At 54.4% G+C, this 27706-nt stretch overlaps 1 protein-coding gene across 6 annotated transcripts; it reads right to left on the bottom strand.

Annotated features, from left to right (window-relative positions):
- Positions 1–74: 74 nt before the first annotated feature.
- RUBCN (rubicon autophagy regulator) lies at positions 75–27706 on the bottom strand. 6 transcript variants are annotated; one of them, XM_042798960.1, is made up of 23 exons: positions 27625–27706; positions 21031–21184; positions 18541–18624; positions 17424–17583; positions 17144–17250; positions 16430–16567; positions 16055–16211; positions 15271–15819; positions 14643–14687; positions 12646–12741; positions 12360–12475; positions 11681–11882; positions 11207–11308; positions 10349–10423; positions 7581–7641; positions 6451–6583; positions 5953–6098; positions 5527–5591; positions 4710–4948; positions 4258–4319; positions 3905–4058; positions 3442–3535; positions 75–2731 (listed from the first exon to the last, which is right to left on the bottom strand). In XM_042798960.1, the coding sequence occupies exons 1-23, from the start codon at positions 27660–27662 to the stop codon at positions 2568–2570; spliced, it is 3141 nt and encodes a 1046-aa protein (XP_042654894.1). In that variant the 5' UTR covers positions 27663–27706; the 3' UTR covers positions 75–2567. The 6 variants fall into 6 exon arrangements, with proteins under 6 accessions (XP_042654894.1, XP_032838306.2, XP_032838307.2 ...); XM_032982415.2 differs by lacking the exon at positions 27625–27706 and adding an exon at positions 24674–25630; XM_032982416.2 differs by lacking the exon at positions 27625–27706 and adding an exon at positions 23338–23424.

Genomic DNA, 27706 nt, shown 5'->3' with positions numbered 1-27706 from the left:
ACTGCAGCACTGACCCCAACGAGGGGGGATACACACCATTACCCCACCTGAAATGATGCTACAACACAACCGGGCCCCTTATTAACTTAGTTTATTAGGGACGGCGTTTTCATTGCTATGCTGTGCAATAGTCCCACGCAGAGGGCTCCAGCGGATGGCTGGGGCAGCCCCTCGCTCTCCCTTACAAAGAGCTCACTGCCTTGGCCAGTTTCAGTGTTACTTGAAGCAGTCAGTGCTGGGCAGCAGTGTCAGTGCTGGGCACAACCCTGCCCTGGAGACCTCTGCCAGGTTTGCAAGTCCAGCTGCTTCCAGACAAAGTCCATGGCAGAGGGTGGAAACCACAAATAAGCCAAAATCCCTTCCCCCTTCTCTAAATGTACTCAGTGCTTCTAGAAAGGGACGCGGACAGCCTCTCAGCTGCTGTCCCATGACATTAAAGTGCTTCAAACAAAAAAGGGTGGATGGAGGTGTGCTGCTGAGGCAGCTCCAGGGAAGGGGGTGCCAGCTCCAGGCAGCAGCCGGGGGGCTCAGCCTGGGGTTGGGGACAGGCAAAACCAAGGCGGACAAGCACCTGGCAGCCCAGGGCTCGCAGAGACGGAGAGCAAGTGGGGAGAGCAGCTGCTCCCTGGGGGAAAACAAGCAGAAGCAAGACAAGAGGAGACAAAAACCCCAGGGGAAGGAGTGGGGAGATGAACCCCCTTTCCTGGACTAGACCTGGTTTTGTCAGGGTGCTGCAGAGCAGGGCAGAGATGCTGCCATGCAGCAGCCTGGCCCCCAGCCGTGAGGCTTGCAGCCACCTTCCCCAGCCAAGCCCTGTGGCCACCCCTCCTGCTCCTGGCCTCTCTCCCCGCCTGACCCTGCCACCCCCGTAGGGACAGCACGCACGGGTCACATCCCAGCCTCAAACCAGGGCAGGTGCTGCAAGAGCCGTTGCCCCTAGATGCTTCCTGCCAGTGCATCGCTCCTCAGTCCCTCGACACCCTTCTCGCATGTACACAGGCCACGCCGTCCTTCCAAATGCCCCACTGCCACCTTGCATCCCACCCGTGATAAAGTGGTGCTGGACACTCACCCGTGCCAAGGGCTAAAGCACCCCCCTGCAATGCAGAGGCACCTCCTTGCCCGACCGCTAGCCCCAGAGCACAGAGCTCACCCTGTACCGCTGGGTCCGATCCCGCAGAGCCGTTGGTTGTGGCAGGCAGCTCTGCAACAGTGAGGGACCAACCCTTTGCAGCAACCCAGTGCCAAACTCTTCTGCCTCATGTACCCCTTACTGCAAGCAGGCTGCCTGGCCACCCCGCTGCACCGCAGCTGGGAAACCTCAAGGTTTTGCCTGACTCAGGGACCCCTCTCCAAAGGGGAGCAGGAGATCTGCCAGGAGAAGGGACACCTGGCAAACACCAGCCCCATCCAGGGGTGAGGAACCAGGAGCAGGACAGCCCTGGAGGCTTTATACCAGTGAGTCCCAAGCAGATCGCCTGTTCCCTAAAGCATTTCAAGCAACACCTCCTTGTGGGGGGGAACACACAGTTAAAAATACAACCAACCACATAAAAAAAATAAAACCAAATCCAGCAGATTAAAAAACAAAAGCCTGACTGAAAAGAACAGACTGAAACACAGCTTCAGGGGATGCAGCTGGAGGGCTGAGCCTTCACCCGCATCCTGACAGGTCTCGGGCAGAAGGTAGCTGGATGCAAGGCAGGTCCTGGTGCCACCAGAGGGAGGTCCCATGTCACCCTTAGAGGAGGACATGTCCCCCCAGGAGGACAGACCGGCAGCATGAGGAGGAAGCAGGGTTGTAAGCCTCTCTTACAGCATCCTCCGGCCACAGGGATCTGCCTCTGCCAAAAGCCCAGCAGCACCAGTGGCCTTGTGGAGCTGCTCTGGGGCAATGCCCCTCCGCAGCACAGGCTGCAGGCAGAGGGCAGGGACAGCAGCTCAGCACAGACAGCATGGAGAGGCGAGGCAGAAATCTGGTATCTTCACCACTGCCACCTCCTCTGCTCTGATCCCAGAGTGAGAGCAACTGCTCTCCGGCAGTGTCCCAAGCCAGATTTGAGAAAGGGAGCTGTTAAATGTACAACCAACCTCAAGCCCCCACCTTCCTTCCATGCACACAACGCCCAGCAGCAGGACAGGGGATCAGAGGACTTGGAGAGCTGATTCCCAAGCTTCCTAGTATACAGCCGATGAAAAGCAAGTGCTGACCCACCAGGGGACCCCCGCCAGGCAGCAGGGCACAGGGACTGGCAACACAGCCCTGCCTGATCCAGCATGAACAACTGTTCAGAAAAGGCCCCTGTTCTGCCTGTAGGACAGGCAGCAGCAGCCGCCTTTCCCCAAGCAAAGGCATCGGGGAGTGCGAGTGGTATGTGGAGCAGACCCAGACAATGGAAGATGCCCCTTCCCCAGTCTGGCATTACCATACAGGGGAAAACAATTCCTTCGAGACAGCGCTCCAGGCCTCCTGACAGTCCTCGTCTCCAGTCCGCGTGGCTCAGTCGCTGGTGACGAAGGCCACGCATTTAAATAAACCCACAATCGGCTCCTCCGCTGCAGCATGTTCATGTGGCTGCCACCGCCTCCGGCTGCTCCAGCTCGTCTTCGTAGTCCGAGACGTAGGACTCCATGCTCTGCTTGGCCAGCAGCTCTCTCCGGGCTTGAAGCCGCTCGCAGCGGGGACAGCGGGTGGATTTGAAGCAGGATTTGTGGTAGCAGGCTTTGCACTCTGTGGGGGAGAGAGCATGGCCGAGAGCTGGCAGAGGCTGACAGACTGCCTGACGCTCTGCGCCCCGGGGAGGGATGCTCCACCAGGCTTGTCCAGGAGGACATTTCAAACCAAAACCGTGGCAGAACAAGCACCAGAAACGGCGGTCCAGCACCGTTCTGGAAGCAGCATGAGGTCACGCTGCAGGGTCCCTGCACTGGCTTGCAAAGCCTTTGGGAGCACACGTGGGAGGTTTCCTGCTCTGCACAAGGTCCCTCCCCAAACTCTCCTGATTCTCCAAGGAAACAGTGACTCTGACCCAAGTTTTCTCTGGCACTGCACCTGCAAAACCAAGGCTTGCATGTTGTCAGGAGCCATTTCAAGCCAATTCAGGGGCTGCAGGGACAAGCTCTGCTTCGCCATTAGTACTGGGCATTACTGAGGATGACTCCTGAAGGGGCCTGGGGATTTCCTGGCAGGCAGGAAGGGCACAGAGACAAAGCCTTCAGGTTCTCTCTGTTCTACAAGGTCAGCTCCAGCCACCCAAGCAGGAGCACAGGAGCTGTATGCAGGCTGCAGCCTGTCCCGTAACCACAGCAGAAGGGAAGCCAGGACTCCCAAACACCCATTCACTGCTGCCAGGGCAGGCAGCCCAGTGTGGTCAGGAAGGGACCTACACACCTTGGTGGCCCCAGGGTCCATCCCCTCCCTGTTTCTCCCCAGCATCTCACCTTCACATGTCCTGCATTTGTTGAGCTCAAAGGGGAAGATGATGTCGCCCTCATTCTGGCAGAACTCGCAGATGAAGCCTTTGGCTTGGCACAGCTGTAAGGAGAAAAGGTGAGGAAAAAGCAGCTAAATGCTCCTCATCTGCCTGGCAAGCATGGCTGGAGGTAGAGCAGAAGGGGGACAGCAGGACATGGTGCCCTGTGGGACAGCCCTTCCCTAGCACAGCGAGGCAGAATCAGCATGTGTCAGGGGTGGGGGAGAGCCAAAATGGGGTAACGAACATCCCATATGTGCTGGGTAGGAGCTCTGTGGAGCAGGCAGGAGCAGTTAGTATTGAATTAGTTAACTTGGTGGCTGCCCCACACGGCAAAGGCCTCCCCATCGGTTATCTTTGCAGCAAAGCCTGCTCTCAAGGGTGCTCCCGAGGGTGCAGAGCCGTGCAGGAGGCAGGCAAGAAGGCCTTACCATGCACTTCTCAACATGCAGGCTGCCTGCCTTCAGGAGCTCCGTCAAGCGAGGCACCAAGTCCCCTTTCTTCGTGGCGCTGAGGTCACTCAGTGAATAGAGGTGCAAATCCTCTGTCAAGTGGCCAGGCACCGCATCGAAGGAGTCTAGGAGGCTGCAAGGACAGAGAAACCAGAGCTCAGGGCAAAGTGACTCCACTAAGCCCCCTCTCTCCACTGCTTCTGCTTTCTCTCCCCCACCACTCCCCTCTGCCCCCATTACTCATTGAACAGGCTGCACAGATCCCCAGTGCAAATTGCCATGGGACAGATCTAGGACAACAAAACAGCTTCATCTCATAGCCCAGGACTCACTCTTTAGCTAGCCGGCACGTCTTAAACATGTTCTTCATGTGGAAAAGCTGGATTCGCAGCAGCTGGAGAGGAAGGCAGGGACACAAGAATCAATAACACAGTCTCTAGCCAAGCAGGTCTGCCCCACTCCCTGTGCTGGTGAAATGACCGCTGCTCCTCAGCTGCTGCTCCCCTGCTACTGAAGTGTTTACACCATGCAGGGCAAAGTGAGCACAACCATTGTCATGTGCTCCAGGAGATAAACAGAAGCCCAGCTGGACACCAGGCAGAAATTCCTTTTGAAATTCCTGTCTTGCTGGACAAAGAACAAGTGAATGGAAACCCACAGGGCTGACGTTTTAATCCTCAAAGACTGCAACATCCGCTTCTCAGCTTCCCTGAAACACGGTTTATAACTGGCAGCCACCCACCTCATCCAAACCCCACTCAGGAAGGCGTGGAAAGAGTCTTACCCACACTTGGTTGAGGGACTTCACTTTCCGGTACAGGGCAGGATTGATATCCTGCACGTTGAAGAGCGGGTCGCTCCAGATCTTGCTCAGCAGGTCTTTGGAGAAGTTGCTCACGTAGTACTTGCTGAAGTCCCACTTGCGCAGGATGCGGCTGGGGATGACCGTCTGGGCATTCTCGTGGCAGCACTGGCAGAAATACTTCCCCAGGTACTCACAGTACCGCAGCCGCTTGATGTAATCTGGCCGAACCCAGGCAGACAGGGAGGTCAGACGAGGCACGGGCTCTGCCCAACCACATATTGGACTCCCAGGGCTGCTCAGCATTTCCAACAGGCAAGGCAGTCTGCCTTGCCGGGACTTCCTCCAGCCCCAGAGCGCTCAACACTGGGGTCTGCAAGCACCCCTGCCAACTGCAAAAGCATTTGGGACCACGGGCCAGTCTCAAGCAGCCACATCTACCTACACATTCAGCAAAGATGGCCAGTCAAAGAGCTCTGCAGCTGCACCCATGCAGAACCTGATGAGAGCTTTAGGACCCCAACAGATGATTTTGCCTTAGAAGAGTCAACATCTGAAATGCCCTCCAAAGGGCAGGCTGGCTGCTCTTTGCCTCCACCAGCTCCATGATCTTCTGGAGAAGGAGGCTCCTTTGTGGGGGGTGCATACCAATGAGCAGGCAGAGCTGGCAAAGGCAGCGTACCATTTCCCCAGCGATCTTGTGCTGAGCTCTGCCACCACCCACCCATTCTGCATCTTCCCCACTTGTTCACAGGTTCTTCCCCACTCTCCAGCTATGGGTCAGGGTCCCAGCACTCACCAGGATCAGTCCGGATGCCACAGCCTGCACATCGGTAATTCTGCTTGGCCACGGCCACTTTCCTCCTGCCCAGAGACAGAAAACAACATGCAAGAGTCCAGCCCTGACAGCACCTAGCACCACAGGGCAGGACAGGCACAGGTCTGCATGGCAGAGAGGGCCATGCTTTGCCACTTGAGTGTGGACAACAAATCCAAGGAGAAAAGCCCTTTTGTGCCCTGGTGCACACCAAAGGCACCAACCGCAGACACTGGCTCCGTCTCACAGCACCAGCTGCTGGTGGTGACCACCATGGATTTACCAGGCTCGGAGCAGGGAAGCCCCAGCGGTCAAGCAGGAAGGAGAGGATAATCAACCTCGATGTTGATGGAAAAAGGGTTGGAAAGGACAGGTCACCAGAGAGCCTTCAGCTGCACAAGTCCTTACGTTGGGGCTGGATGAACATTGAAGATGATTTGTGGTCGCGGTGGGGCCCACTCCAGGTTTCCGCGCACTCGAATCCTCAGCTTGTAGATATCAGCATGTTCTCCGTCATCGGGAGAGATGGGCAGAGAGTCGGGGATGGGCAGGAGCTGGGAGAGGCAGGCAAGAGGGTCAGATCCCTGCCCGGTCCCACAAAGGCAATACACCTGGCTGGCTTGCCAGAAACCTGCAGCTGCAGCCCTCTGGAAAACTGCCAGGCTCCAAGCTGCTGCTCCAGCCAAACAGGGGGTGCAGAAGGGATGTCCCCAAGGATCCAGGCACTCTGCTGTAGGAGGCTGCGGAGGAGCCCCTCTCAGCTGCACCCATCTCCAGAGCCTGGACAAAACCCCTCCAGCTCCACAAAGGGATCACTGGGACTAGCAAATCTCCTTGGCAGCGGGCTGAAGCCAGGGGTTTGGGGAAGATCAAATGCAATCGGTGTCCAGGGACTCTCACCCCTACCTTCTGTGGGGCGTCATGCTCAGGGACCAGCCACTCCAATTCAGAGGCAGCTGGGAGCTGCATGCCCTCAAACTGCTTCAGCAAGCCCATGGCCACGGCTTCCGCCGAGTTGGAATTGAGGAAGGAGTGGCATCTAGACAGCAAAGGGAGTGGTTAGTCCTGGGTCTCACAGCTGTGCCCTTCTCACAGCCCCTGATGTCAGTCCCAGCTCAAGCCAGAGATGCTCTCTTCAACTCTGGTACCTTATTTCTGCACTGCTACACAGGCTTAAAATTTATATACATGATTGATTTCTGCTTTTGCAGTTGCCCCCAAGGAAAGCTGGCTAACGGCACAACAATTGTTTAGAAAGACAAACAAAACATATCTTCCTTAACAAAACTTGTGCCTGTTTGCAGGGGAAGCTGCAAAGTGAGAGCCAGTGTCTGTATGAGCCAGAGGTATCTGCTGCCCCAGAACAAACCTACCCAAGAGGCTGTCAAGCACAGACACAGCTTTGTATCTCGCCCAACGAGCAAAGGGTCCCTGCATCCCAAACTGTTTTTGCTTTCCGAGCATTAACACAGCAGCTGTGCTTAAAACAGGTTGTGATTCACCTCCCCACAGCCCCCACCACTCCATCCCAGGGCAGTACCGGGAGAGGACTGAGCACTTCATATTTAAGCTGCTGCTGCACTGCACAGGGAGTTTGTGAGCATCACTGTGTGTCACCTCTGGGTCACAGCACAGCAGCGAGGGCTGGAGAAGGTGGCAGCACCAGGTAGTCTAACAGGCTGTCCCAGATGAGAGGGGGGAGGCAGAGGATGCTCAGAAACAGCTGCAAGCCAGCAGCCAATCCAGGTGCTCCAGGCTGTGCCAGGTCCTCTCCCCAGCCTCTGACCTACTAGGAGGTATGTGCATCTCTCCTGACACCAGTCCATATCATATCTACCTCATCTGAATATCCTGATCATCCTAGCTACTGCTTCCCAAATTTAAGACTAGGACTCAGTGCCCCACTGCTAAGTAAAGGGATGGAGGGAGGGATGTCCACTCCAGTGCAAAACAGCAGCTGATGCACGTGGAAGAGCAGAGCTGGGCAGGAAGGGGAACTTGGTACCAAGATGTCTTGCTATGAGTTGAAGACGTACATGGACTCCGAGGAGACAAAGGACTTCCTGCTGGAGTCTGGGTTCCTCTTGATGTCTGCATCTGAATCACAAACAGACAAGGTGGAGCAGATGGGGCAGGGCAGAGGGATACACTCATTTCACACCAAAGCTGAACTGTAAAATTCATCAAGCTGTTCAAAAGCACATGAACTACAGCATCAACTTCTACCAGTAGCACTGAGAAGCAAGGAGAGGTGCAGTCTAATCAGTCGGCTGTTGGAGTTACCGGGGAAGGACACAGTGAGATGCTCTGAAAACTGTGAACCTGGGGCTTGGGAGAGACAAGTGGCACAGTTCACACACCAAGTCCTATCAGTGACATGGCCTGAAACAGTACGCACACAGCAGCTGGGAGGGCAGGACAGCAAGGTTAGCAAGAAGGTTTAGTATCTCTCTACACACAGTATAGACGCTGCAGGGGATTAGCAATGGGATGCAGAGGCCCTCTCTCTACTTGACTGCAACCTGTAAGATCAGACAGTGGCCAGGCCACAGCTTGTCAGTGACTGCACAGCCAGGGCTTAAGCCCAGCTTAAGCCCAGCACTCCAGAGACACGTCAGCATCCATGCAGAGAGCAGGCCAGCAGCCACGGGGGCCAGCCCTCTGCACAGGCCACAGACCCATCTCCTGGGGATAAGGTGCGGGACACTGGGGTCCCGCTCCCTCCACCCGCCATCAACCCTGGGCTGCCCTGCATCCCTCATCGATGCCAGACTTGGGTATCAGGAAGTACCCAGCGGTACCTTCCTCATCGTTCTTCCAATCTGGCAGGTTAAACCCTGACAGGGAATTCATCTCAATGGTAGAAGGACCCGGGGACATGAGACTCTTCCAGCAGTATGTGACAGGCAGAAACCCTTATTCATTGCAGATTCCCAGAAAAGGGAAGGAGGGCATGCAAGGGGAAAGTACTACAGGTCAGGACAGAAGAGACCAATGCCACAACCTCCAGCCCAGCTGATCTCCTGTTTTGTACCCCTGGGGAGCTCTAGAAATGGGGTTTGCAGTGACCACACCACCCCGAAGCACAGGTTGGCAGCTCCCCCTGACCCAGTGGCCCATTGCCTGGCTAGGGGAGGCACAGCTCGGCGTCCCTGCTCCTCCACCCCAAGCAGGTCAGCCACGCGGACCCGCACAGAGCTCATCTGATCCCAGCCAGGCACCAACCGCACGCCAAGACCAAGGGAATCACAGACCAGCCGAGCCAAGAGTGCCACCCCCCGAGCCCCTGCTAGGAAGAGCAGGGCTACCCTGGTAGCAAGGGGAGCAAGTCCCAGTCCTGCCCATAAATTTACAGACTTGCACTAATGGAGTTCAGCACAGATGCTTGACCCTCCTTGTTTCACATCCACTGCTAGAAACGGGCACAGAAAATGCTACGGAATCCACATATCTACATCATGCGAACGGAATTCTAGCTGCAGAAAACAGGGAATTCAAGCAAATGTAGCCTCCCAGTCACACAGAGCACTAGCCAGACATACCTGCCATGCTCTGGTCCCTTCAGCTCTACACCAGAAGTTGCCACATGATCCTACACGACTAACGCAACCAAACAGCGGGACACACGCAGCACAGTGTGTTATGGGCCGGGTGTTATGGGGAGGCAGAGCCAGAACACTCAGGCACTGGCATCATCTCAGGGATGGCAGAAGGAGCCAGATCTGACCCTAGACTCCTGTGGGGGCTAGCACTGGGATCCTGTCACCACTTGCTTCCCAACCTTACCTGCAGACTCCCCAAAAGCCTCCAGTTAGGTGCCCAAAATGCCTCTGCTGCCAGTGCTATCATCAGGTGCAATAGTCCCCAGGAGGCTCATGAACAGCCCCTAAACCCAAGAATGTCACCCCAGCCCCCATATGCCAGCTTCAGGCCAAGATGAGCCCCCCTGGATTAAACCTCTGGGCTGTAAACACAGAACACGGCAGGGCTGATGGGCAAGCTCTGAACACCAGCATCTTGGGCAGGAGCAACACGCTGGTGCCCAACATCCGACAGGAGAGACCAGCAGCAGCCCACGTAGGCTGTTCCCTCGCTAAATCAAACAGGGAACACATGAAGGTTACTTAAACGCAGCCAGCAGATTGGAAGGATTATCTAGTAATACTGTAAACAATAAAAACACTGAGCAAGACCTGGCTGCATGTCATCCCGGTGCCCAGGGCCTCCAGTGTGAATAAACTGCCCCGTCTACTCTCACTACTTCTCCCTCCAGGACTTTTTTCTGGAAGGATTCTTCTCCAAGTCAAACCTGAGCAGGATGGGAAGGGTTTGCTGTGGTTTGGATCAGAGCTACAGCACACCAACTTTGCCAAGTCAAGCAGGATAACACTTCCTAAGGCACCTGGAATGGAGACCTGGTCCCACACTACAGAGGACTCTGCTTTCATCCAGCCCAGGCTCAGCTTTCAGCAGCTACAGAGCCACAAAGATGTGCCATCACACTGAGAAGCCCTACCCCAGGCAAAACAGGCCTTCACCACAGCAAGCACGTTTGGTATGTCCAAAATACTGCATGGCAAAATGCCCTGGGGGATGGAGTCCACAGCAGAGCTCCTCTGCTTCCTCTCTGTTCCATCCTGCCATATCATCCTGCCACGGCTTTTCTTGTCAACTGGATGATACCGTTCACAGTTCCCAAATCAGGCAGATTTCTGAGAAGTGTGCACGTGCACACACATACCCCCATACACCTTGCACACACACACACACACGCGTGCCACAGGGGAGCACTGCAGGGTACTACCTGAGAACAAGGAAGCCATTGACACTGAGAGGCCGTTCTTGGACATTTGAATCAGGTTAGATCCATCGTTACCATCTGTATAACACGATGATGACAAAACAGTCGACTTCAGTGCTTCAGCCAGGCCAAAGAGAAAGGGCATAATACAAGAGCAGCACTCGCATGACAGAAGCCCAGAACTGAATTCACACACCCCTCTGTGGGCTTCAAAACTGAGCCCAAAATCTAGCCCTCAGGGACTGAAAGGAGGGCTTTTCTGTCAACAGTCAAGAGATGAGAAGTTTAAAGCTGGAGACTGGACTGCTCCATCTTCAAGTCAGTGAGATGGAGGTACTGCTGAGAAATAGGCCATCCACCTCAGAGGATGAACAAGGCTCTAAAGGAAAGGGACACCCAGGGACCCAGATAGGTCTCCTGTGGGCCATAAGCTCAGCCACCCAAGCTGCCAGCAGCAGAGATTACAGGTATTACAGGTCAGGATGTGACCAGTGCCCATCACTGCCACCCAAGAGTTAAGTGATCAGAGCTATGGCTCCTTTTGTCTGGGGACGAGAAGAACAGGATGGCAGCTCTCCCACTTCTCTCGAGCTATGCGGACCAAACCATGAAATGGAAACCACCTACCAGCCAGAGGCACTGAATGCTAGAGGGTTACAGAGGATTTCAAAGGAAAGTCATGCCACAACATGAGGGAAACTGGTTGCTCTGCTCATGTTCAGAATTCAGCCATTTGTTTGGGAAAAACCATCCTGAAGGTGAGAGGGGCACGCTCTTCTTCAGCAGGACTGACCTCAACACAACTACACCAAGGAGAAGTCTGTCTCTATGCAAGAAACCAACACAGGTATTCCCTCCTACCTCGGATCTCGTACTCTTCCACATCCTCCACAGAGCCAGAGTCAGAGAGCCGCATGGAGCCATGGGAGCTAAACTGGGACCCGCTGTCTGTCACCACAAGACCTGGGAGAAATGCAACACAGCCAGGCCATCAGTGGAAGTGGTCTGAAGGGTCACTGACAGCTAAGGGAGAAGCTGATAGCCAGGTATGGCCAAGGCAGGGAGGGATGGAGGTCAAGGATGGAAAACACTATGAGTTCAAAATGAAATTACATTCCATAACTCAGTGCCAGCAGCGCACAAGTGTTATCAATGTACAGTATCAGTGCCATTGTGTTCTTCAATAACAGCAGAGTTTAACAAATCTCTGCAGCACTCTAGTAGCAATATGATTTGTCTCCCACAAATGGGCAGGAAGGCAGGATGCTATAAGGACAGGCAACAGACAGAAACCCCACATCCCACTAGCTGATGAGCCCAAAGCACATCACCCACTGTCTGAGCCCATCTCCTGGCAGGTAGGGAACAGGTGCCTGGTGCGGATCTGCTGGCGCCGAATGCGAATCTTTTGTTTAAGCTCCTGGATCTCCTTGTCGCTGTCTTCCTCCTCCTCCTCCAGCTGCCGGCTCATCATGTTACATTTCATCAGTTCAATCGCAGCGATCAGGGACTCCGAGATGCTGAAGTGGGCATTCTCCTGCAAGATAAGAGCAAAAGCATTCAGGGATGTACCATGGAGAAACTGGAAAGACTTGGTAAAATCTTGTTCCCCACCTGCGACAGAAATGAGCTTATTATTCATGGAGAGTGGTAGAAAGTTCTTAATCGCTGTTGACCCCACAAAATCCAATTCTATGAGGAGCTAGAAACTGAAGCCTTCTTGGGCACCAGAAGACTCACAAAACACAAGGGGTATCCTACAAAGAGGATGTGCAACCCATCCACTCTGGGGAGTCAGCACATGTCCCTGACGAGCCCTAACATGTTGCAAAGCTGGTGTGTATATGCAGGATGGGCAGATCCTGGCTACCAGACATCATCAAGGAACTCAAGTTGTGCACAGCTCTATAGCAGGAAATACTATTGGGATTATCTTCCCCATAGAGGGAAGTATCACTGAACCTGCAGTAAGATATGTTTTCCAATGCACACAGGCTGCTGCTGCCTCCCTCACCTTCTCTAGATCTGCACAGCTGCCAAAGTCCTGCTCAGAGAGGTAGCTGATGAGGGACTGCCCTTCTGAGGGTCTTCTGAACATCCCCTCCCCCGAGCTCAGGTACTGTCCAGAGTCTAGAAAAGCAAGAGACAAACGTGAGGGAGAGACCTCCTGCTATCCCCATGCTAACAAGCCCAGCCAGTGCCCAACCAGCATCCCACAAGAAGGTGCCAGAAGCTGAGGCCACCGCAGCTGATGGAGGAGCCTGAGCAGAAGCGAGTGTCCCTGCTGAGGCTGTACTCACCGTACTCCATGTAGAGGGAGCTGGGTGTGCTCAGTTCACTGCTCTGGGTGGAAGCAGAGACCGGCCCTCTCCCTCCACCTGGATCATCGTGGGACTCTGGAAGGGAAGACGACACCAGGCATAGATCAGTATCCCAGAGGCACCCAGCCACTGCACAGGGTGAAATGAAAGGGGCTCAGCATCACATGGGCAGGCACAAATGGATGGGAAGCAAGGAGGGACATCTTCCTGCTCCATGCCACGGCTGAGGGCAGGCCCAGGAAGGGACAAAACTAGAAGGGCATTTCAGGCAGGAGAGGAGAAAGAGAAAGGAGAGAAGCTCGTGAGAGGCATGGAGCTGTCAAGTCCTGAGCTTTCCTCTCATTACCCCCTAACAGAGTTGGGGAACAACAGGCTCCAGCAAGCACCTCTGCCAGCCCCTTCTTCCTGCCGAAGCATCTGCGAGGGAAGAGTTATCTCTTGGGGCAGAGATTCAGGAGACAAGGGGAAACCTGAGCAGCTGGGGGATCTTTAGGGCTCCCAGCCCTGCAAAGCAGCCTGAACAACAGCAGAAGGAGGCATCTGAAGGACATGTTCTTACTCAGCTAGAAACCGGGCTTCCCCACACACGTGCCTACACAACCCTGGAGCCTGGGCTGCAGTGGTCAAGGTGACCTACATGGGCTGTGGGCAGGGCTCTGCCCCACGCACGCACTGTGGTGCAACTCTCTGCCAGGCTGAGCCGGTGGGGACTGCCAGGAGCTGGCCTAACCAGAGACCAACAACGGATCGTGCTCTACAGAGAGCCACGGCCCCAGGGAGCGCCTGGACCGAGCAGCTGGGCGACAGAGGACTGCTGAAGGAGCCTGAAAACACCCCAACTAGAGCGGGACAGAAGCATATGGGTGTGGACAAGGGGCAGGTGCTGGCTGACATCCCAACATCCCAGGCACAACAGAAAGGCAATTCCATTCTCTCAGCCTCCCACTCCTCTTTGCTCCCTGCTTTGTGCCATAACCCTGATGTGCCTGGAGGCTCCTGAGCCCACCAACACCAGCACCTTCCTGGCCAAGACCATGAAGCAGCAGCCACCAGGATGGGGCTTGCAACCAACCCACCCCACAGGCTGGGTGGCAAAGGAGACCTGTCAGGGTGGGAGGATCTCACAGCTCTCGCTGCAGCATGGCAGCAACCTGCTGAAAACCAATACAGAAATCATCTTGTGATTACTAGCCTGGGGGATGCCACGTACAAAAGTGCCTACTGCTGAAGAGTAAAGTGAAGCAGTGCTTGGCATCCTCTGCTGGATCCAGACACAGGGCTGGACATGTCTGTCTGAACACCCACCACCTCCCAGCCACAAAACCCTCAGCACCCAGATGGGAGCTCAACAAGCCCAGTGCTGCTCTTCAATGGACACAGAAGAAAACAGTCCATTTTTCTGAACTGCTGACTCTTTCTGCATGTGGGGCAAAGGGATGGCAGCACTCCAGCAGCTCTGCTTGGGGGGAAACCTGCCCTGAGCCCTGAAGAACACCATGGAGTCCTGGCTGAGGGTGCAAACACAGCTGGCTGGGATGCAGTTGAACTCCGCCAACACCAAATCACCCTGGGCCGCAGATCCACAAAATGAAAAGAAAAATAAGATGCTCAAGCCCACACCTGCTTAGCTGCCACCCCTTATTTGCTAGGTGAGAGACAAAACACCTCCTGGCTCCTGATGCAGTGGGGTGCAGGGAAGGGCAGGGGATGCAGCTCAGGGACTTGGTGGCCAGCTGTCCCTAATGCCATGCAGGGGAGCTGGGCACCCTTCTGGGTCTGGTCCACTGCTCTCAAAAAACAAGCTGGGATCTTCAGTCAGGTTGCATGCATAAACCTGACCATGCTTCAAAGCACCAGCTGGGACACTGGGAAGAAAGAATTTTTTTGGTTTTCTAAATGGACGATAATGGGTTGATGGAAATCCTGAACTTGATGCAATGATCACTAATGAAGGGCTGTTATACTGGCTCCCAAACCTGCCACTGGATCTTCTATTATAATGGTGATATCCCTGAGGCCTCCTAGGCAGACAGAGGAGGAGGAGGGCAGCATTAAGGGAGAGAAAAGAGAGACAGACTGGTTACTACTCAACAAGGACCTCCACTTCCCCCAAGAAGGCAGCACCGATGGGGCAGACTCCCACAAACTGGTTGTCCCCTTGCATCCCACTCCCCCCTCACCATGCATTGACCCACTCAAGAGCACAGAAGCACTCAGCAGGTTTCCAGTAGAATGACATCCTACCAGTAGGATGAGCCCAAGCCCCAGCCCAGTGCCCTGCCATGGCCCCATGCCCCAGCCAGGCACGGCCAGTGAGGAAGCAGGATGGCTTATGTCACAGCATCGCTGCCATTTTCCAAGTTTCTGGTAAAAGCTGCCAATACCAGTAACAGACTGGTCCAGGACATTCTGGGAAGCAAGATGTCAGGTCATCACTCCAGTGCAGAGCAGGAAAGCTAAGGGCAAAGATCAAATTTCCCAACCGCTCATGCACTGTTCCCCTCGCCAACCTGATCCATGGAATCAAAGGGGTGGCCAGCATCAGCCTCCCAGTACCAGGGACTCCCACACCCCAAAGCCATCCCAGAAAAGCTGCCCCATTACCATGCAACTTCCCCGAAGCCACGTTGGTGTCAGAATGAGAACGCATGTGGCTCTTCTTGAGGATGCCCTGTGGAGCTGATGACTGTCCCTCCGAGAAGCTGGACCGGCGCAACAGGCTCAGGCCCCTGCTTCCACCTCCACTTGCCCCCTGCTCCCCCAGGGACGAGACAGAGTCCAGCTTCTGGGAGCTGCTGGAGGAGAAGAGTTTGGAGCTACTGCTCTTGGTGCTGTTGGTACTGGCACTGCTGCACACCCGGCCCCGGCGCCCCAAGTTCCCGATAGCCAGGTACTCCGGCCCATCGTTAACATCGCTCTGCGGATCATCCTGACTCCCTGTCCAAGTGTCCTCGCTCTGGCTGGTAGTGCTGGAGCTCATCTCGCTGGCCGGAGAGAAAGGGTCTTTGGGTGAGGGGATGTGGACACGGGTGACAGAGCCAGGTTGCTCCAGAGGGGACCTGCCCTCGCTGAAGGAGGAGGACCGAGTGGATGGGCAGCGCTCTTGGGACTGGCTGGTGCTGGAGCTGATGGAGGAGCTCGCTGGTCTCCTGTCTGGACAGAGGCAGGACCAGGATGTCACACTTTCTGGTACAAGCAGACCACCCTACAGCAATAAGCTTGTGGCTTCACACCGCCATGCCCACCACCATGGGCAAAGGCCAGGGATCTCCCTCCCATCACGGGCAGAGATCTTCTCACACCCATCCACCACGATGAATCCAAGAGCAGAAAAAAAGGCAAAGTCTTTTCTGGGTCTACCCTGAGGTTCCCAGCCCACCCTCGTTACCTGAGAGGCTGGAGGAAGCTGGATGGTGGAGGCTGGAGAACGACCCAAAGCACCGCTGCTGCGTGCAGCCTGCAGCTGGGACGTACGGGGATGCGGGGAGGGCAGTCAGGCTCTGACTCTTGGTCACTGGAGGCGGACCGTCACTCTTCCTGGTAAGCTGAAGAGAGGAGGCATCATTAATAAATCAGCATTTATGGGGCTACGTGTCAAAGGAGCAGCAACGGAAAGGAATCAGCTTGCAAGTGCCTGGTCACCAGCCAGCAAAGGATGCAGCAGCCCAGGGGGCAGGAGGATGGGGAGGGAAAAACGTGGTGGTGCAGAAGGGAAGCAGCTCTTTGTTCGCAGCTACACAGCAGGCTCCCACTGGGAAATTACCAGGCTCTCAGTGAAGTGATCCAGGCAGCCCAGTGCCCCAGGCAGGCGGCTCTCATGTCCTTCAGCGTTGTGGTCACACATCTCTCTTGTCCCAGAAGGACTTGACGCGCACAGGGATGGCAGTGACGTGCCAGCCAGCTGAAAGAACACAGCCCCCATTTAACAAAGCCTCACTAATTGCTCTCCTCTGGGGAGCTCTGTGCAAAGAAAGCAGCCACTGTTCCCCTCCCCTGGGGTGGGGGCAGCTGGCACAGGGCTGCACGAGGCAGGGTCACTGGCATCACCAGCAGGAGTGGGCACCCAGGTGTCCTGGGGTGCTGCTCATCCTCTCTGAGGGTGGCTGTCCCTCATGAGCAGGCTGTTCTGCTTGTTGGCCCTGAAGCCTGGGACTGTTAGAGGGCCTTAGAGGTGCCTCTTACACAGAACTGGTCCTCACGTCCCCATACTCGAATCCTCAATGCCAGACAGTAGTAAGGTACATCACTACAGGCTCCACATAGTCATCTCCCCCACCACAACCCCTGCCAGGCTCACGCAGGCAGCACAGGGACCAGTGCACTGCTCTCCTCCTCTACTCTCTCGGAGCTCCTCTTGTTACTTCCAAGTCCAGCCCCTCATCCAAGAGCTCCATGTGCCCTGAATGAGACCTTGCATGAGCAGTCGCAGCCAGCTGGTGTCTGGGGAGAGCCAAACTGAAAAGCCTCCTCAACTCACCATGGAGGTGTCTATTTGAGCCAGAAGCCTGGGGTTGTTCTGCTCGACAGCCTCCAGGCACTGCAGCATGGCCGTGACATGGGCGTCACTGAGCAGGAAGGCAGTGTCTGGGGAGAAAAAACAGCTGCTTGAGGTGGGTCCCTCTCATCAGTGTGGTTTGAGAACACTGGCTGCTCACATGCAAACCACTTCTGCTGTTCCCCCTCACTCCCACCCACCTTAGAAACGCCACCAGCTAGGTATTTTCCTAACAAGAAGGAAAAGGTCTCTTTTTCTTTACCTGCGTAGAACTTCCTGATGTACTGCCGGTTCCCCAGGAGCGGCCTCAGCTGCACCGACAGGCAGTGGCATTGCAGGCTGTGCTGCAGCCACAGCTGCGCGATGGCCTGGTCCCCCGAGCCCTCTGGGTCAGGCTGGCCGCTCTCCTGCAGGCTGATGAACTGGAAAGGGACACCAGGGACATGTTAAGGGATGCCTGGGCAAGCAGGGGAGCAGGGCTTGTTTCACCGCACAGTTTTGGTCCCCCTGATAACAGCAGCTTTCCAGCGCCAGTCACCGTCAGTGAGAAGGAGGACACAACCCAGCAACTCCCCAGCCACCATGGAGGCAAAAGCACTGGGGAGGAACAATGCTTCAAAGGTCAGCCAGCAACCAAAGTGCTCTGACGGCCACCAGCACTATGAATTTCTCTCGCATGCTCTCCTACTTGTGTGCCTCGCCCCTGACCTGGAAGGACCCCACACTCCCCAATCCAACCTGACCCCGGTGGTGACGGTCATGTTCTTGCAGACACATTAACTGGGGAAGGTTACAGCAATGTCTGAGCTGCTGCAGTTGAAGAGCTGGACTAGAGTCACACCCCATGTCCGCCCAGCAGCAGGCTGGACATAGGGACCACCGGTGGTCAGCCCCTTGCACACATCCATGGTGGGGACCATGGATGTCAGCACGGGGCAGGCAAGGACCAGGAGCATCCCTCGTGTGCCAGTGGTCAGCACAAGCCAGAAACGTGAGAACCAAATGCATGGTCAAGGCACAACCCAGAAATGGGACAGCTCAGGCTTTCAGAGATTTGCACAGATGCATGAATCACCCCTGCACACACACAAGCACTGCTTGTGATGGTTCCCTTGGTGATGCCCACTTCACCCGGCCAAGCCAAGCTGGAGACTGGCCTGGGAGAAATAAGCAGCTGATTGTCTCAGCCCAAGCCACAGTAAGTTCCCAGGACATAGCTAGTGCACAAACACATGGCTGCTTCAGCCTCCACTAGCCATAGAATCACTTTACCCATGGCAGACCAACAGCCAAGGCGTCACTATCCCACCAGTGAGGTTCGCAGCCCAGCTCCCTTCCCCTCCCCGCTGGGCACACAAGGCCACCCCACCAGAACCCACCTTCTCCAGGTGATGAGCAGAGCCAGGACTCAGCCAGCGAATGTCCTTCACAAACTGCCAGTAATCCTTCTGTCTGCAACACACCTGCCCGGGACAGGCACTGTTAGCTACCACCACCCAAGTCCCAGTTAAATGACAACATCCCCCATTAGCCCCATGCTACCATGAGTGGAGAGCCCCTAGCCTTGGCAAGATGGGCCAGAAAATAGACAGAGGAAGAGCAGCACTGGTTTACACAAGAGAAACAATGTAAGTGTATAACACAGTTTTGTAGATCAAGGGATCACATCAAAAAACACTGGCTTGATGTATAGAAGTTGTCTCCTGGCCCTCTCATGGTGACCTCTCAGGTGTGGTCAGCCCACAAGTGACCAGACAACAGATCCCTCGAGCTTCCCTTCCTCTACTGGGTAAGACTGCAGTCCCTCATACCATGGAGACAGGAGAGTTCTTGGGCCGGGGATGGGACGTGGCACTGAAGGGCTCACATCCCTGCTGCAGTGCAATAAGGATTCTAAAGGCCAACCACAGGTTTGCCAAGTTCAAGGTTGACCAAGTTCCCACATCACCATTCTCCTTCCTGCCAGAGCAGGACCTGGAGGAGAGCCCTGATGCCTCAGCACTGCTGAGTCAGACCTCAGTGACGGGACACGACAGGCAACATGGAAACACATCCCAGAAAAACCAGCAACCATTGCTGTCTTGTGATGCAAGCCACCACCGAGGGCACCAGCATGGTTGAGCACACTAGGTAAGAAATTTGGCCTTGTATTTCTATCAGCTGCTGCTGTTTGCCTCAGATTTATTCAGACAATGAGTTATTTTGTTCTTAGTTATTCTTCCCATTAAAGAGGAACTGCAGCACAGTTGCTGTTTTCCTCACCACCCTATCGGGTGTAAACACAGCCCCAAAATGTGTCTCTTCACCAAAAGGCTGATTATTTTTTTTTTCCTCTACCTCTATTTCCTCTTTCACAAGTGTAAGAGGAATGGGTTGTGTTTTGTGGTTTATTTGTCTGGGGGGTTGGTTTGTTTTTTTAAGACTAGAGAACATGGCAATTTTAGCCCTCTAGGTTGAATTGGGGTTTTCTGGACAAATAAATAAAATTCACTTAAAAGTTTAACAATGTCTTACCCTAGTTCTCTTAACATGTACATATGGATTTTTTTCACCTTTTTTTTAATTTATTCCCAGTAGTAGGAGAAAAGTTGATAACAGGAAGTATTTCACTGAAGCAAGTATAAGAAAACTGGTGTTAGGAAGCTGTATTTTTACAGGCCTCCCTTTGCAGCTCTTCTAGCTTGATTGGTGTCACACGTGTCCAAGCAGGGGAAACATTTCCAAGTAAAACTGCTGCTTTTGCCTATAGTAAAAGCATCAAGGAGGGAAATACACCATCCTTCTTTGCAAGTCTGTCATGAACTGTTACCAATAGACAGACAAGTATAAATAATTTAAAATTCACTTCCTGAAGCCTATTAATAGCATGTCTATCAGAAAGGAGTGCTGCACTCCTCATGTAAAAGGCAGCTTCTCTCTCTGTGGATCTCCCAAAGAAGGTCCCTGGTCCATGCCACTGGGGACTAACGGGAACAGAGCAGCACTGCAATGAGTGCTGACTGCAAACTTAATAAATCTAGGGAGCAAAACACCCTGCTTGGACAACCTGTCAGCCTGGCTCTTCCTGGAGACTTATTAGCTTGGGTGCAGCATTGCACAGGTGCGGTTTTCCTGCTCCTGGACCCAGCTGACCTGTGCAAGCTGCCTGGGGCTCCTCTGCACCACTCTCTTCCATGCATGCTCTCGGCCAGATGGGAAGCTTGCCCCCAGGCACACCCTGCAGACTTGCTTCAACTTTCCATTGTAAATTAATTGTGCTGGCAATTGCAAGCTGAAGGGGAGACCTTTGGGCCTCTGCACACAAGAGGGAAAGAGAAATTCTTCCAGGCAGCCACAGATGGGGGAACGGCCGGGTGAGCAACTGCAAGGCACAATGAGAGCCTGGAAAGAGATCCCATTCACCCAGAGCACAGATTTGGCTGCCAGCTCCCGTTATTAATACAGCTAACCAGAAACAGTAAAGACGCGAGGTTTCTCTTGCCAGACCTCGCTGGGGAGTTGTCCAAGTGCAGATGATACAGGGCTGACTCATTGCAAACGCAATTTTATCGCTTGGTTGCAGCAGGAAGAAAGGAGAGAGAGGCTGGCCTCAGCACGGGGGGGGCACAGGTACTTAGAAAAACCACATCAAAGGTGGATGAGATAGAATGAACACGCACCCAGGTCCCTCTGACAACCACAGCACTTGCCAGGCAAGCTCAGTCCCTGCTTCGATCATTTCCCACACTGCCGCAGGAGTGGCACCCACTCCATGCTATAAGCACTGAAGTGAGCTGCAGCAGACAGGACTGCCCCACCTTCTCGTGACAGACACCAAGGCTGATACAGACAGACAGACAGACAGCAGCATAGGCAGGACAGAGCTCTACCTTGTCGTGGATGAGCCCATGGTAGAGGATGCTGTGCATGTCTCTGCAGAGCCGTTCCAAGCCGCCATACTTGGACCAGACATTTGGGTTGCTGGTGGACACCAAACCTTCCACTGTGGTCTTCAGGTTGCCCAGCAGTTTCCAGTGCTCCTTCCTGCAGGGGAACACAGCAACTTGTGTCAGATATACCGCAAGAGGAGCTTCACAACAGGACCATGGCATTGCACTCTCTCCAAGAAGACTGTGATCAGACTGAAACCTTTGGTAGTCCAGAAGCTAGCAAAGGTGAGCTAAAGGACTTTATAACTCCCTGCGGTCTCCCATGCATGGTTTGTGGACAACAGGCTGTATCGTAATGATTTTTGTGATGACTGGTAGCCACTACCAATGTGGTCTCAGAAGACAGCCAGAACAAAGACTGATGGCTCCTGCAATATATCACTTGCTTAGTATGGGCCAGCAAAGCTGGAGGACATCTTTCCAGCCAGCCTCTTGCTTGCATCACTCAGATGCTCTATCAGAGACTGCTCAGGGCAGCAGCCCATCAGGAGTACAGCAGCTGTAAGGCAACGTCACAATGTCCACCAAATCTAGCAGATACTGGCCACGCTGCAGCTGCATTTACAGAGAGCGGCACTCCCCGAGCGATGTGCACCACATCGAGCACTCCAGCAGCACCAGGATGCAGAGGTGCTCCAATCCAAGGCTGGTAACTTTTCATCTGTATCTCCATCCATACAGCTGCTCTCTGGCCCCTGAGCTGCTGTAGGCACAAGTTCACTTTCTTGCAAAAGTGTTCATCATGTTCTGGACAGGGATTATCAAACTTCAGGTGTATTTTAGAGATTGCACACCATTTCTTATCAATATCATCCCCCTCAGCTGCCCTGCATATGGCAAGAGATCACCATTATCCACCATAAACCAGGAGTAATGATGCAGAGATAACGTCATTTGCCTATGCAAAAGCAATTTTGGGGAAGGAAGCTTTGGATGACTGAGGTCCCTGCTCAAGCCGCTTGACAATGTTTGTTGCCAGAGGAACAGCAGCTGTCAGAAACACGTATTCAGATAGGAGCTGCTCTCTCAGAAGCAACAGAAATGCTGCAAGGTATATTTGGGGGTGTAAATGCCAAAAAAAATATGCCTCTGCAGGGTTTGTAACAAAAACACCTAAAGTGAGAGCTTAGAATGAACGTCCAACCTTTCAACTGGCAAGAAACAAGCCACAGTGCTTAAACTGTTAATCACTCCCACAGCCAAAACCAAACTGGATTTACAAAGGAAAAAAAACAAAAACATTATTTAAAACTGCTCTCATTTTCATCCCTTGTGGATTAAAGTATGGGCTGCACACTTCTGCAGCACAGGAAAGGACACTAACAAGTAACATAATCCTGGTAATTAAAACCAAGCTTTTCTCGCTGATATTCTCTTTTGAGACGTGTTCGCTATTGCCAAACTGATAAAGTGAACAAGCAGATCATCAACTATTGGCTCTACTTCTAGCTCCTTTCCACTCCCTTTGCGAGGTCTCCCCAGGGAAACTTCACCACTTTCAGTGCCCAACTAAGCTTAAACCATGCAGAAATCAACCCATCCCACCAGCAAAGCCCGTCACCCTGACAGCACAGGAGCTCTAGACCAGAGCTGCAATGCATACAGAAGTAAGTGTATGTTTATGATGTACTTAGTCTAACAAGCATGGTTGGGGATTTATCTCAGGAGAAACTGAAGAAGAAAGCACAGATATAAATCAAAGGCAGCTTCCTGAAGGAGATCTGACACAGAAAACTGATACAGCTGTTCTGAATTTATGGGCTTTTCCCATCCCTACCCTGAAGGATGCAAATGATCTTTGGCCAGGGACCGGCGATGTCACTCCCCGGCCAAAGAGCATCTGCAGTCGCTGAGCTCAAAACTTCACCAGCTCCTCCCCAAGATATTTCTAACGTTCAGAGTTAGGAAATGCAAGTGAAAGCTCAGCCATGATGTTGATCTTCCAAGTCAGTGAGTCAGGGGAACTTCCTTCCAAGTTATTTCATGCTATAAAAAGCAGGCGATGCACACAAGGACAAGGATGCGGGGGTAGGAAATGCAGAGCCTGTGCCTTTCCAAATGAACTGTCTCATTAAAGGAGTTGTGCCCCTTCCCACAGGTAGGAAACCAGGATCCAACAGACTGGAGTCACAGCTCCCTCCTACCACAGGAAATCTAAGGTTAAGCAATCCTCAGACAAAATAATCTCAAAATGTTAAAACATTGAACTTAAAAGCACATAGGAAATGAGCAGCACAATTAAAGTACCTTTGCAGAGGTGATGTAGAAGGTACCAAAGGTGAATTAATCCCTGTAAGGCAGTTAAGGATCCTGCGGGACTTGCTGGCCCAAAGCAGTCCACAAGATGGATGCACAAGACCCTACTGATACCCAAACCCCAGCTGTTTCTGGGCTGGAACATGGTGCATGCTGAGAAGCATACAGTGACACAAGGTTGAAGAAATGAAACCCATATAGTGGGCTGCAGGTGGCAGGGAAATCGAGAAAATGTAGCTAATCTCATTTCAGCTTTGACCAGACTCGTTGGTTAACCCTGAATTAGCAGCAGGGTTTGTTCTCCTCCCACTGACAGAGCCTGAGCTTGGGCTGCCAGGAAGGATGAGAAAGCCCAAGTCCCAGATGCCCTCAAGTTCCCCACTTCAGCAGGTGTTTGGAGCAATATTAAGAAATCTGTTTGGTTCTTCCTGAATAAAGAGAATTCTCCTTTGCTAGTGCTGAAGCAAGTCTGACACGGGGTAAGCCCAATTTATAAAACACCCCAACTTACAGGAAAGGCAATGTGAGCAACATGCCCCAGAGAAGTCACAGGACCTGAGCAGAGCTTCCCCTGCAAGAACCACATGTGTTTCTGCCCTCCTGCTTTAGCAGGGCCTGGTTCCTCCAGCCAGAAGGGCTGAGGGTGTTCGCAGGGACCATTGCTGGTGGAGCATCGGTGAGACCTCAGCCACATCCCTCTCCTTCCTTAAAGACCTCTGATCCAGCCTCCAATTTTAACCACCAGCTCCGTAAACTCAGCACTGGGTCTCCTTGCTTTACCACCACAAACTCTTTCTTCAGGTACAGCAATATCAACCCACTGTCAGGAATGGTCCCAAATAAAACTGAACCTTTTGCCCTGGAGTGATAAAAGACAGAATCCAGCTTTGGAGCAAGAAATGGCTTAAGCTGCTGCTGCTGACAACAGGGAAGCTACTTGCTCTCTCTTTCTAAGCCCCTCCATGCCAGCAAGGATAGGAAGTTCTCTTGGTCCAACCCAGCAAAGGTGACTCACAGCAAAGGCAGGGAGCCGTGCTGTTGACTCAGGTGAACTTCTTCTTTTAAAATAAACCCAAACCCTAGTTATTTTCCAAAACAGAATCACACAGGTAGCTAGTATTCAGGAAAAAAAAAAAAAAAAAAAAAAAAAAAAAGGCAACTCATCTTTCTTTCAAACAACATCTGTTACATGTCTCCCTCTGCTCTGCAGGAGGCATCTAGCAAGGGCTGCTCAAACCCTGTCCTGGAGGGACTCTCTCAATCTTTCTTAGCACACTAAAGAGGTCGGGCTGAGGTTGCTGTGGTCATGGAGGGACTTATGCCAGACCTCCAAGAACATTCCCGTGTTGGCTGTCGGTTCCTCCTGCAGATCCCAAAGGGGCTGTGTAACCCACCACTGAGCACAGCCTGCTCCCGCCTCGCCATCCCCGGGTCTCCCAGACAACCAGCAGCCCCTTCCCGGGGCTCCTCCAGCAGGCACAGCACTGCTGGGAAAAGGGATGAAATGAAAGGCAGGCTTGGTGCAACTCATCTACAGCCATGGGGAGTGGCTGACGAGGCAGAGGAAGCCAGAAGAGCTCTGCCAGCCCAGCAGGTCAGCTCTGCAGTGCCCAGGCAGGGAGAGCCGAGCAGGCTAGCTTGCACTGGTACTAAAAGCTTACACCGGTGTAAAATGGGGGGAACAACCACCAAAGGCTCCCCTAGCAAACACAGCCCAGAGATGCTGCTCACTGGAGCACTCTTGCTCTGCACTGGCAAAGGATGAGAGAAGAAAACAGGGATTAAAGGTGGGGTTTTTTAGCATTCTTCCAGCATGGCAGATAGTTTTACCCACTCATCCTGGCAAAGCCTCCCACAAACAGATGACAACCACCTGTGGACCCAGGATACCATCCATCGGGCTTCAATCTGCCCAGGACCTGCCCGTGACAAGCACGCAGGCAGCCAGAGGCAGCGACAGGCAGAGCAGACCCCCACAGCAGCCCACCTCCCTGGGACCAGCCACTCGCCTTCCTCCATCGCTCCCGGCACAGGTTCCCCTTAGGGACCCTCTCCGCTGGCCCTGCCATCCCCGGTGCCCGAGCCGCAGGCAGCAGCTCTCTGCCAACCTGCCCACCTGCCTGACGGTCGCTCCGCTCCCCCCGGGACTGCCGTGTCCTCCACACTGCCCACCCACCACTCCGAGGCACCGAAGTCAGGAGAAGAGCACTAACCTTCCTGCCGTGCCTCAACGGACACCGGTGTTACAGACCCTGCTCCCCGAAGCACTTCAGACCTGCTGCTTAGGAGGAGAGACAGCAAAACCTACCACGAGATCCTTGTTTTCCTCTCCTGCACCGGCAGAAGAACGGACTTCAGCAAAAGAACTTTTGCTTCTGTGTTTCCCGTGATCCATGCGAAGATGGATCCAGTGACCTCTACGCTATCGCCATCAGTCATGGCCACAATCTATAGCGAAATGGCACCTCACCGGAAATTAAAATGCTGAACCATTTGCACAAAGGATAACGAGGCTGTGCAAGGCCCACGCCAGGATCCTCCCCAGTGCATCAGCGACAGCCAGGAGAACAAGCAGGGCCCCTCATGCACCAGCACCAGAGGGGATGATGCCCTCCTCATCCCCAGGGGGGTGCTGGGGGTGGCATCACATCAGCCCAATTAGTCACATGATGGTAGAGTCTGGTAGGGCAGGACTTGCACTTGCAAAGGTAACAAAAAAAAAAAAAAAAATGCACAAAGATGATTCTGGAAAGAAAAAGCAGTGAATGCAGTCGATTCCTTTTACCTTTCTGAACCTGCTGGGTCTGAAGCATTAGCTAGAGAGGGAGAAGAGCTCACATTGTGCAAATCAAAAGGCAAAACCCAAACCTGCGCTATAGCTTTAAAAGCACCAGTAGCATTTCCCTGCTGATACTGCTAGCAGACACAGAGCCGCTGGCGGAGCCCCTCAGATAAGGAATGCTTCTCTCATATCAAGTTTCCGCTGCTCCCTCCTCACCAGCCAATGCTCCCATTTCCACCCAGCGCCTCCCCACCCTGTGCTTGTGGGCACCAGAGCAAAACCGAAGAACAACACGAAGAGGTGCAAAAACCTGAAGTCAACAGGCCTCGTCATCACAACCCCTCCAGGGAGCAACCTCCGATGCTTTTATAAATGCTAACAAGAGAAACCATGCCGAAAGGCCAAACAAAGGCCATGCAGGTGAAGCCGCCGCAGCACGGCCCTTGTCCCCGCCAGCCCCACGGCAGGCGCTGGGCCTCGCCTTCGGAAATGAGGAGAAACCGAAGATTTCTTAGCAGCACCTTGAAGGGGCGACGCAGCCGCGGCTGCCGGGAGGGCGAGGGGACACGGTTCCCCAAAGCAGCGAGCGGCCGGCACGGCCGTGGCGTTCACCCCTAAGCACGAGGCGTGTGAAGCGGAGGCTCGGCAGCGCCCACGGCCACGGACGGAGAGGTGTCACCTCTGCCATAACGGCGACAGAGCGTGGGGTACCGTGGGCACACACCGGCGGCCAAGGCGCTGGCCCAGGGCGAGGGAGCAGAGAGGTGTGCTGGCCCCGGGTGGGTGACGGCGGTCCCCGACTGCTCTGACAGTCCGGCTCGCTGCGTGATTCCTCCCCACGAGGGACCAAACCCCGGGCAGCCGTCATGCTCGTTAACCGCCCATCCCCACCCGGCGTGGGGGGGTTGTTTCCTCCCACATCACCCCCCGGGGTTCCCCCCTTCTTCCCCCGCATCCGTGTCCTGGCGCTGGGTGTGCGCACACGCTCACACACGCACACACGCCCACGCAGGACGTGAGCTCTGCAGGGGCGTCCCGGACACCCCCCCACGCATCCCTAGTGCTTCCCAGGCACCAAGCGCCCACGAGCACGGCTGCCACCCGCGTTCACGGACGCAGATCCCGCGGCCTCTGCCGTGTCCTAGATAACTTGCACACACCCCCTGTTATCCCCCACGCGTGCACCCCCCCTGTGCGCACACGCACGACCCTTCCCCACGCGCTTGTCGCCCCCGGCGCCAGCACATACAGCGTCCCCCCTCAGCTCCCCCGCATCCCCAGCCACGGGCATGCACCCCCCATGTCATGCCTCCCACGCGTGCCCACACAGGCCCTGTCCCCCGGTACGCTCACACCCCTTCAGCGTGTCCTGCCCCCACGCACGCTCGCACCCACCGGCGTGTCACACACGCGCGCGCGCGCGCCGGGCCTCCCGCCCACCCCCGCGGCGCTTCCCCCACGCGTCACGCCGCCGCGTCCCCACGCGCGGAACCCACCTGCTCTCCGCGCGCCCCTCGTGGGTCCCGACCTCCATCCCGGGCGCGCGCTCGCGCGCGGCCCCGCCGCCACCGCCCACCG

The sequence above is a fragment of the Tyto alba genome, unplaced genomic scaffold (genome assembly GCF_018691265.1).
Source record: "Tyto alba isolate M040663 unplaced genomic scaffold, T.alba_DEE_v4.0 Super-Scaffold_10, whole genome shotgun sequence".
Lineage (NCBI taxonomy): Eukaryota > Metazoa > Chordata > Aves > Strigiformes > Tytonidae > Tyto > Tyto alba.
Note: the sequence above shows the minus strand (reverse complement) of the source record. Positions and strands in the feature narration are given on the sequence as shown.

Excerpts from the sequence above, each read along its gene's own strand:
- RUBCN (XM_032982415.2), bottom strand. The coding sequence starts at position 24,771 with ATGGCGAGGCGGGAGCAGGCTGTGCTCAGTGGTGGGTTACACAGCCCC. Across the intron at positions 21,185-24,673 it reads ACACGGGAATGTTCTTGGAG|GAAGGAGCACTGGAAACTGC; the intron begins GTCTGGCATAAG and ends GTTCCCCTGCAG. Across the intron at positions 11,309-11,680 it reads CCAGGAGATGGGCTCAGACA|GTCTTGTGGTGACAGACAGC; the intron begins GTGGGTGATGTG and ends CATTTCTCCCAG.